The sequence below is a fragment of the Juglans regia genome, unplaced genomic scaffold (assembly GCF_001411555.2).
Source record: "Juglans regia cultivar Chandler unplaced genomic scaffold, Walnut 2.0 Scaffold_710, whole genome shotgun sequence".
Lineage (NCBI taxonomy): Eukaryota > Viridiplantae > Streptophyta > Magnoliopsida > Fagales > Juglandaceae > Juglans > Juglans regia.
This window is the reverse complement of record NW_023361980.1, coordinates 14,222-25,483: the sequence shown is the minus strand read 5'-3', so window position 1 is coordinate 25,483 and position 11,262 is coordinate 14,222. Positions and strand designations below refer to the sequence as shown.

Genomic DNA, 11,262 nt, shown 5'->3' with positions numbered 1-11,262 from the left:
TGAAACGCAAATGATACTCCCGCAAACGTTCATGCAACACGTCAATATATAGCAAATGATAGTCCCACAAATGTTCATGTAATACATCAATAAATGACAAATGATACTTCCACAAACGTTCATGCAACACGTCTTTGAATGGCAAATGATATTCCCACAAACATTCATGTAACACAACAAAAGTCTTCCTTACACCAAGGTTACCCAACAAACCACCATGTCTATAACACACAAGCAACTTATGCATAAAACTAGTAGGCACACAAAGTCTATTCTCTCTAAACAAGTACCAATCTATTTTATGGAACTTACCAAACGATGCTTTATCATATGTTCCATACACACTAGCAAAGTCATCATCATTAGCATGCAATTCCTTATCATATTCAAGTCTCAACAATTTAGCATCTAAAATGAAGACAAGAACATACTTTCTTGCTAAAGCATCAACTACAAATTTTTCCATACCTTATGTGTATTTGAATACATGAGGAAAAGTCTCAATATAGTCCTCCCACTTAGCATGCATTCTACTCAACAACTTACTTTGTCCCTTTAAGTGTGTCAATGACTCATGTTCTTCCAAGAAAGGTCGGTTAGGAATTGTTGCACCTGGCACAAAATCAATGTAGTGCTCTATCTCCCTAATGGGTGGCAATCCACTAAATACACCTCTAGGAATCACGACCTCATATCCCTGCAACAAAGAAACAACAACACTAGGCAAAGAGTCGTTAAATTCGTTAGCATAAAAGCTGGCCTTATAGCATAAAAACTCACTTTTGTCTTTTTATTTCTCTCTACAATCTCTCTTTCTTTTTCCACTTGTGGCTCCAATCTTTTTTCTTGACTCTCAACCACCTCTCTATTTTCTTTTTCTCTCTCTCTTTCTTTTGATGTTTTGGCCTCATTCTCTTTTTTCCCCTCACTCTCTTCGTTCTTTTCACTCTCTGTTTTTCTTTCAGTCTCCTCTTTTTTTGAACTCTCGGTCTCACAATTGTTTTTCAACTCATTCTCTCTTTTTCTTGAGACTTCAACCTCACCCAAATCTTTTCCCTTTGATGGTTCGTTCTTCCCCTTTGCTACAACTTGATCATTTTTGTCCCACTTTGGTTTCCAAGGTGATGGGAACCAAGATGGGCCTACTCTTAAAGATCATTTGTAACTTCCAGATGGGCCAAGAAGATCAAGGAGATAATGCAAAGATTGATGCAATCCACTTGGGACGAGTTTAACAAGAGCCCAACATTCAAGATGGGGCTTGAAGGAGGAAGATCCAGTTTTAATTCATTTAATCAGCTACGGAAGAGGGCAACGACAAGACTTAAAGGCTTTGGGCTCTTGAAAGGTTTCTGATATGAACCCGCGGGAAAGGAATCGCTTGAACCCACAATCAATTTGAAAACTCCCCAAGAAAGCCAAAATCAAGTCAAAAGATGGAGAACCAAGACCCGATTAGAACTCGTTTCAAGAACCTAGATTATATTAAAATCTAGACCCGTTGAAGAACCCGTCTCAAGAACCTAGATTACAAAGGAGGAACGCCACAAAGGTTGTGATTTACCTTTGATAAGTTCAAAAGTTCAATTAAGAACAAGAGGAGTAAAACTCAACTCACAATGAATAAATTCATCAAATTTCATAAACTTCATAAACTGATTAGAATGAGGCTACATAGAGTATTTAAAGCAAAATCTAATGAAACCCTAGCCAAAATAAACCCCCATCTTCCAAAAGTGCCCCTGGATGAACAGTGCCACGCTACAGCGCCGTGCTACAGTAACTCGGCTACAGTAACCCTAACCCTAGTTCAATAAAATAATAACTTTCCCTACACGCCCTTGTATAGGCCCCCTTAAGTGCTTCCTATAATAAACTCAATTATTCTAAACAAATAAAATAAGTTCTTTAAATGAATTAAATAAGTTGAAACCCTTCAAGAGCCCAAAGCCTTTAAGTCTTGTCATTGCCCTCTTCCGTAGCTGATCAAATGAATTAAAACTGGATCTTCATTCTTCAAGCCCCATCTTGAATGTTGGGCTCTTGCGAAACTTGTCCCAAGTGGATTGCATCAATCCTTGCATTGTCTCCTTGATCTTCTTGGCCCATCTGGAAGTTGCAAATGATCTTTAAGACTAGGTCCATCTTGGTTCCCATCAGTTTCAACTTATTTAATTCAATTAAAGAACTTATTTTATTAGTTTAGAATAATTGAGTTTATTATGGGAAGTACTTAAGGGGGCCTATGCAAGGGCATGTTGGGAAAGTTATTATTTTAATCAACTAGGGTTAGGGTTACTGTGGCCGAGTACTGTAGGGCGGCACTGTTCATCCAGGGGCACTTTTGGAAGATGGGGGTTTATTTTGGCTAGGGTTTCATTAGGTTTTCCTTTAAATACTCTTTGTAGTCTCATTCTAATCAGATCATGAAGTTTATGAAATTTGATGAATTTATTCATTGTGAGTTGAGTTTATCTCCTCGTGTTCTTAATTGAACTTTTGAACTTATCAAAGGTAAATCTCAACCTTTGTGGCGTTCCTCCTTTGTAATCTGGGTTCTTGAGATAGGTTCTTCAACGGGTCTAGATTTTAACATAATCTAGGTTCTTGAAACGAGTTCTCATCGGGTCTAAATTCTCCATCCTTGACTTGATTTGTGGCTTTCTTGGGAAGTTTTCAAATTGATTGTGGGTTCAAGGGAAATCATTCCCACGGGTTCATATCACAAGGAGTACTAGAAACCGAAGTATACATTGATGTACCCTTTCCTTTTAGCCTTCTCTCCACCTTCATAGCCATGTGCACCATGTCCTCTACCTCATCATAATGTTGCAACTCAACTACATTGGCTATCTCCCTATTCAACCAACCCACTCAAAAATCATGTCATCGTGGCCTCCCGATCCTCCACTACATTAGCCCGAATCATAGCCACCTACATCTCCTTATGGTAGTCCTCTACACTCCTAGACCCCTGTATAAGATTTTATATTTTTTGGTAGCGGTCGTTATAGTAGTGGCTAGGTACAAATCTCCGCCTCATGATAGCTTTCAACTCTTTCCATGTTTCTACAGGCCTCTCAAGATTCCTCCTCCTATTTGTCACTAATTGATCCCACCAAACAATCGCATAATCAGCGAACTCAATTACAACCAACTTCACCTTCTTCTCCTCAGAGTAATTATGACAATCAAACACCAACTCTATTTTTTTCTCCCACTCTAAATAAATTTCAGGGTCAGTTCTACCTTGGAATGATGGTATTTTCATTTTGATGCTCCCAAGGTTCTTATCTACTCTATCTCGACCCCCTGAGTTTGCCCTAAGTCCTCTTCCATGCCTAACTCCTCTATGTCCACCCAATCCAACTTCAGATGTTAAGCCTTCCTCATCCTCACCAAACTCTCCATTCTTATACACATTCTCAATTCTAGGCTCACGTCGCCTCCTATCTCTGTCACCTTGCAAATTTCTAATCACTGGTTCTTGATTATCCATACTATCCCTCACTTCACCCAACACCAAGTTCAACTGCCCAAACTGTTGTTGCATGGCTTGCAACAAATGGATGAGTTATATTCTCTCCCCCTTAGTGATGAGCTACTCCGATGAGACATTATAATGTGCTGCACAAAAAGAAAGTAAGTAGAAAACCTCAAACACTCTCCCTTACGTGTTTACACTCGAATAATGTCACTTCACTCGTGTTTCACTCTTAATTGGCTTTTTACTCGATAATAATCTCACACTCTCTTGCCTTTTACCTCAAGAGTTTTCCCACTCAAGTTCTTTAAGGACTAGTTGAACTAAATTAAGACAATACAACCTTGTATTATTGCAACCAGTAATATAGATCAAAGAAATAAGGAATGGATAAAATAACACGAGACTCAAGGAATTTATACGAGGGAAAGAGTAATTTATACCAGAAAGATGTAATCAGCTCCTATGATGATAAAAGCTTAATCAACAAAAAATTTCTTTCTCTTTGTTGAAACTATGTAGCAACTTTGAATATGCTACTTTCTCTTTTCTTCTTCTTCTTCCTCTTCTTCTTCTACTTTTTTTTTTTTTTTCGAATTTTCTTTTCTTTTCTTTTCCTTGCTTTTCTTTTAATTTCTTTTCACCAATTCAATCACAAATAGCAATATTCAATTCTGAAAATCAAGCAATTGAATTCAAGCACGACAATGAAGTAGAAGAGAATCAATGGAACGGCACTCCAAGCAACAGATAAACTTAGAGATGCAGGAAACCCTAGAATTTTGAAACCCTAGGTGATGCAAATTTCAGCCAAACCCAAAACCCTAAGAATTTCGGCAGCCTACTTTTTGTTTCTATTTTTTTTTTTTTTGCAACCCAAGAACAATGAAGCCCTAGAATTAAATTTAAGGATGCTAGAATTAAAAGATAGAATCAGACCTGATTGGAAACCTTGCTCTGAATACCAAATGATATGAACCCGCGGGAAATGATCCCTTGAACCCACAGTCAATTTGAAAACACCCCAAGAAAGGCAAAAATCAAGTCAATATAGATGGAGAACCTAGACCCGATAAGAACTTGTTTCAAGAACCTAGATTATATTAAAATCTAGACCCGTTGAAGAACCCGTCTCAAGAACCCAGATTACAAAGGAGGAACGCCACAAAGGTTGTGATTTACCTTTGATAAGTTCAAAAGTTTAATTAAGAACAAGAACTCAACTCACAATGAATAAATTCATCAAATTTCATAAACTTCATAAACTTCTGAAAATGAGGCTATAAAGAGTATTTAAACCAAATGATGCAAACCAAGGAGTTGGACATGCTAATCATACAAGTGGGAATGGAGCTGAATTTGTACAAGACCCTTTGTCATTTCCTAGTGGCCCAATTACAAGACTTAGAGCCAAACGTTTCAAGGAAGCACTAAATGGGCTAATCCAAGAGAATTGGGCTGATTCTAAAAAGACCAAGATGGGCTCAAATAATATTCAAGACTTAATCCATGTCATCAAGGCAATTGAAGAGGCTAATTAGCACATAGAAATATGATGAATGGTCTGACCATTAAAGGACGTGAATTTGTTAAGTTTCAAGAATATTAAATAGGTGAATGAACTTGGTCTTGCCTGGGTACGTGAAATACATTGAATTTAGTCATTTAGTCATTTCTGGCTGCCTCTAGAAGTCCAAGAGGCCTAAATTTCGTGGGACTTGTTATGTTAATATTTGTGTTGCTTTTAAAGCTGTAGTTATGACTTTTCCTATTCTTGGAGGGTTGTTCCAAGTATATAAAGGGGTTATTTCGAGTTTTAATATCAGATTGGAAATTTCAGAAACTTATTTGTTTTTGTGAGGTCTTGTGTTCCTCTTGGTTCTTCAAAGAACTCCTTGAACTTATCAAGTTAATCTTGTGGCGTTCAAGCTCCAAACTTATCACCTTGATTCTGATTTCTGGGTGTGGCGTTTTCAATCCTTCGTAGTCTTGTTTCTCATCTAGTTGGGTGACTGGTCAAGGCTCAACAAATCTTGTCAATACGATCTTGGGGTTCCAAGCCATCATTGTTATCGGGTTTCATCACAATTGTTGGTGGAGTTCATATCATTTTGGTATCAAGAGCTTTGGTTCTAAGATAAGTTTGTCTATCTTTTATCTTCGTTCTATTTCCTGTTCCTGCTGTGTTTAAAAAAAAAAAAAAAAAGGGTACACGATTCCAGTAAGAAAACTTCTTCCTTTCAATCTTGTATCTCACCTTATTCAAGTACTTGAACTTTTGATGAGTTTTGGTTGTTTATTTTCTGAATTGCTGCTGGATTATTTTGAATGAGTTTCTTGAAGTTCGATTAAGAACTAAAGAAGACATAGAAGAGTGGAAAAAGGCAAGAGTGTGAGACCATATGAGGGTAAAAGCCGTTTAGAGTGAAAACACGAGTGCAAGTGTATCAATTCTTGAGTGAAACACGTGAGGGAGTGCTTGTGAGGATTCTAACTTTGTTTGCAGATTTTAAAACATGTCTAATAATCAAGAAGAAGACACAACCGAAGAATTTCGACAACCTCCAGTTCCAAACCTCCAAATGCAAGCGATGTTAGGGGAGATGAGGCGTATGTTGAGGGCTGAATTAGAACCTATTCACGAAAGGTTGGACAGGGTAGAAGCGGAAACTCCTAGGGGCCAGCAACATGACATCCACAATAGGCAGCATGGTGGGCGTGGTCCGTGGCGGAATGTTGATGGAGAGGCGGAGTCGGAGGAGTTTGATGAGCAATATTTGAACCGAGGCAGGATTGAGCGTGGGTATAGAAATAGAGAAGCTAGGATGGGTAGGCCTAGGAGGGATAACGATTTAGGAAATATAAAGATTAAAATCCCATCTTTTCAAGGTAAAAATGATCCTGAAGTTTATTTGGAGTGGGAAACTAAAATGGAGATGGTTTTTGATTGTCACAACTACTCAGAGATAAAGAAGGTTAAGTTGGCTGCAATTGAATTTACCGATTATGCCATTGTGTGGTGGGATCAATTACTGATTAATAGGAGGAGGAATAGAGAGCCACCCGTGGACACTTGGGAGGAAATGAAAATGCTTATGAGGAAGCGTTTTGTACCCAGCCACTATTATAGGGGATTGTATCAAAAATTACAGAGGTTAATTCAAGGATCTAAAAGTGTGGATGAGTATTACAAGGAGATGGAGGTAGCTATGATCCGGGCAAATGTAGAAGAGGACCGGGAAGCCACCATGGCTAGGTTTTTGCACGGTTTAAATCGTGAGATTGCGGATATAGTCGAGATGCAGCACTATGTTGAGTTGACAGATATGGTGCATCAAGCCATAAAGGTGGAGGAACAATTCAAACGAAAGGGATTGGCTAGGAGGGGACTGCCTATGGCTACAACCAGCTCGTGGAAGACAACTCCAAAAAGGGACGAGCAACAACAAAATAAGCCAAAATTTGAATCCTCTAAGAATGCCAACTTAAAGACCGCCACTACTTCAGGTACAATCGAGACTTCAAGTTCTAAGACCCGTGATATTAAATGTTTTAAATGTCAGGGGCGCGGACATATAGCCAGCCAGTGTGTAAACAAGAGGGTGATGGTGATAAATGCCCAAGGAGAGCTTGAGTCAGAAAATGAGGAAGAAGTAGATAATGATGATATGCCATCTATGGAGGATGCTGACGATGAGCAAAATGCTGTGGTTGGAGATTTATTGGTTGCAAGGCGAGTTCTCAATGTGCAGGTTAAGGAGGAAGAAAGTAACCAAAGGGAGAACTTGTTTCATACTCGGTGCTTTGTAAATAACAAAGTTTGCAGTGTCATTATCGATGGTGGGAGTTGCACAAATGTAGCCAGCACTTATTTGGTGGAGAAATTGGCTTTAACTACCTTGAAACATCCTCAACCTTACCGGCTTCAGTGGTTGAATGAATGTGGGGAAATCAAGGTGACAAGACAAGTGTTGGTGGCATTATCCATTGGCAAATATGAGGATGAGGTGCTTTGTGATGTGGTTCCTATGCACGCATGCCATTTACTGTTGGGAAGACCATGGCAGTATGATCTGAGGGTTACGCATGATGGATTCACAAATAAGTATTCCTTCACTCTTAATAGGCAACCTATTACTCTTGTGCCATTAACTCCAAAACAGGTCAGGGAGGACCAATTAAAGTTACAAAGTTCGAATGAAAAAAAAAAAGGAAAAGGAAAGGAAGGCCGAAACTGAAAAAAAAGACTTAAAAATAAAAGGAGAGAAAAACATTGATCAGAGTGAAAAAGAAAGAGAGAGGATTTCGGCTATAGTGAGAGCAAGAGAGGAAAAATTCAATTACATTGCAAAAAAAAGTGAGATCAAGAGAGCATTATTTTCACACCAGCCCCTTATTGTACTCATGTACAAGGAGGCTCTTTTATGTACTAATGATCTCGTCGGTGCTTTGCCGAGCAATATTGTTTCTCTTTTGCAGGAGTTTGAAGATGTCCTTCCTGAAGAGGTACCATATGGTTTACCTCCAATCCGAGGGATTGAACATCAAATTGATTTCATACCTGGTGCATCAATTCCAAACCGACCTGCTTATAGGAGTAATCCCAAAATATATTTTCACTTCCTAAAAATCATCAATATTCACCATGACCAACGTCAAACTCAAAACACCAATATTTAAACCCGAAACAGCCAACAAATTTCATAGCATAAACCAATCTCACACAAACAACTCCATCATCCAATCCAACCGACCCCCTTACTCCTCGGACTCAGTCCGGCACAACCAACAAATTCACAGTAAATATGAATTAGCGCATAAATACATTTAAATCTCAAAAGTTCTTAGGTAAAAATACTTACAATGCTATAATATAATTTTTGAAAAATCACGGAGGTGCTATGATGGGAACCAAGATGAGCCTAGTCTTAAAGATCATTTACAACTTCCAGATGGGCCAAGAAGATCAAGGAGACAATGCAATGATTGATGCAATCCACTTGGGACAAGTTTAGCAAGAGCCCAACATTCAAGATGGGGTTTGAAGGATGAAGATCCAGTTTTAATTCATTTGATCAGCTATGAAAGATGGCAATGACAAGACTTAAAGGCTTGGGCTCTTGAAGGGTTTCAACTTATTTAATTCATTTAAAGAACTTATTTTATTTGTTTAGAATAATTGAGTTTATTATGGGAAGCACTTAAGGGGGCTTATGCAAGGGCATGTTGGGAAAGTTATTATTTTATTGAATTAGGGTTAGGGTTACTGTAGCCGAGTTACTGTAGCTCGGCACTGTAGCCGCGGCACTGTTCATCCAGGGGTACTTTTGGAAGATGGGGGTTTATTTTGGCTAGGGTTTCATTAGGTTTTCTTTTAAATACTCTATGTAGCCTCATTTTAATCAGATTATGAAGTTTATGAAATTTGATGAATTTATTCATTGTGAGTTGAGTTTTACTCCTCTTGTTCTTAATTGAACTTTTGAACTTATCAAAGGTAAATCACAACATTTGTGGCGTTCCTCCTTTGTAATCTGGGTTCTTGAGACGGGTTCTTCAACGGGTCTAGATTTTAATATAATCTAGGTTCTTGAAACAAGTTCTCATCGGGTCTAGGTTCTCCATCCTTTGACTTGATTTTGGCTTTCTTGGGGAGTTTTCAAATTGATTGTGGGTTCAAGGGAATTTCATTCCCGCGGGTTCATATCACTAGAACACAGATAGAGAGAGAGAGAGAGAGAGAGAGAGAGAGAGAGCTTTTTGTTTGAAAACTAAAAGCCAAAATCAATTTGCAAACACCCCAAGAATGCCAAAATCAAGTCAATGGATGGAGAACCTAGACCCGATGAGAACTCGTTTCAAGAACCTAGATTATATTAAAATCTAGACCCGTTGAAGAACCCGTCTCAAGAACCCAGATTACAAAGGAGGAACGCCACAAAGGTTGTGATTTACCTTTGATAAGTTCAAAAGTTCAATTAAGAACAAGAGGAGATAAACTCAACTCACAATAAATAAATTCATCAAATTTCATAAACTTCATAATCTAATTAGAATGAGGCCACATAGAGTATTTAAAGCAAAACCTAATGAAACCCTAGCCAAAATAAACCCCCATCTTCCAAAAGTGCCCCTGGATGAACAGTGCGTCAGCTACAGTGCCGCGCTACAGTAACTCGGCTACAGTAACCCTAACCCTAGTTCAATAAAATAATAACTTTCCCAACATACCCTTTCTTTTATTTTCCTTTCTTTTCTTTTCTCTAATTCATCCACAAACAGCAATATTCAGTTGTGCAAACCAACCAATTGAATTCAAACACACAAGCATGGACAATGAAGTAGAAGAGAATCAATGGAATGACACTCCAAGCAATTGACAAACTTAGAGATGCAGGAAACCCAAGAATTTTGAAACCCTAGGTGATACAAATTTCAGCCAAACCCAAAACCCTAAGAATTTTGGCAGCCTACTTTTTGTTTCTATTTTTTTTTTTTTTTGGCAACCCTAGAACAATGAAGCCCCTGAATTAAATTTAAGGATGCTAGAATTAAAAGATAGAATCATATCTGATTGGAAACCTTGCTCTGAATATCAAATGATATGAACCCGCGGGAAAGAATTCCCTTGAATCCACAATCAATTTGCAAACACCCCAAGAAAGCCAAAATCAAGTCAATGGATGGAGAACTCGTTTCAAGAACCTAGATTATATTAAAATCTAGACCCGTTGAAGAACCCGTCTCAAGAACCCAAATTACAAAGGAGGAACGCCACAAAGGTTGTGATTTACCTTTGATAAGTTCAAAAGTTCAATTAAGAACAAGAGGAGTAAAACTCAACTCACAATGAATAAATTCATCAAATTTCATAAACTTCATAATCTGATTAGAATGAGGCTACATAGAGTATTTAAAGCAAAACCTAATGAAACCCTAGCCAAAATAAACCCCCATCTTCCAAAAGTGCCCTGGATGAACAGTGTGCGGCTACAGTGCCGCGCTACAGTACTCGGCTACAGTAACCCTAACCCTAGTTCAATAAAATAATAACTTTCCCAACATGCCCTTGCATAGGCCCCCTTAAGTGCTTCCCATAATAAACTCAATTATTCTAAACTAATAAAATAAGTTCTTTAAATGAATTAAATAAGTTGAAACCCTTCAAGAGCCCAAAGCCTTTAAGTCTTGTCGTTGCCCTCTTCCGTAGCTGATCAAATGAATTAAAACTGGATCTTCATCCTTCAAGCTCCATCTTGAATGTTGGGCTCTTGCTAAACTTGTCCCAAGTGGATTGCATCAATCCTTGGATTGTCTCCTTGATCTTCTTGGCCCATCTAGAAGTTGCAAATGCTCATTAAGACTAGGCCCATCTTGGTTCCCATCATTCCCCCTCTCCTCAAAAGGATTCGACCTCGAATCTCCACCTGGATCAAAGGGAAAATGGTTAGTAACATTGAAAATAGTATAAACATGATACTTACCTGGAAGATCCATTAGATATGCGTTTTCATTAATTTGTTCAAGAATTTGGAATAGTACATCCAAGCTACTCATATCATCAACTGCTAAATACTTTAAATCTGAATGAGGAAATGGATTAAGTATACAAACAATTTCAATTGATGAAAATTTAGTAGTAGCATGAACACTCCAATTATATGTAAACTCATTGAATGGCAAACAATACTCCCATAAATGTTCATGAAGCACATCTAAAGTCTTCCTCGAACCAAAATGACCACTCCAATATGCAAACTCAATGAATAGCAAATGAT

General features: G+C 38.2%; 1 protein-coding gene across 1 annotated transcript; it reads left to right on the top strand.

Annotated features, from left to right (window-relative positions):
- Nucleotides 1–6,000: 6,000 nt before the first annotated feature.
- On the top strand, nucleotides 6,001–8,592 carry LOC118346144. Its single transcript, XM_035687178.1, has 3 exons — nucleotides 6,001–7,647; nucleotides 7,964–8,081; nucleotides 8,564–8,592. Exons 1-3 carry the CDS (start codon nucleotides 6,001–6,003, stop codon nucleotides 8,590–8,592), a joined length of 1,794 nt encoding a protein of 597 aa, XP_035543071.1.
- Nucleotides 8,593–11,262: the final 2,670 nt, after the last annotated feature.

What these genes read in the sequence shown, in the direction of transcription:
- LOC118346144 (XM_035687178.1), top strand. Translation starts at nt 6,001, where the DNA reads ATGTCTAATAATCAAGAAGAAGACACAACCGAAGAATTTCGACAACCT. An exon ending in TGCCATTAACTCCAAAACAG is followed by an intron (nt 7,648 to 7,963) that starts GTCAGGGAGGAC and finishes TCTCTTTTGCAG; the next exon opens with GAGTTTGAAGATGTCCTTCC. An exon ending in AAACCGACCTGCTTATAGGA is followed by an intron (nt 8,082 to 8,563) that starts GTAATCCCAAAA and finishes TCATTTGATCAG; the next exon opens with CTATGAAAGATGGCAATGAC.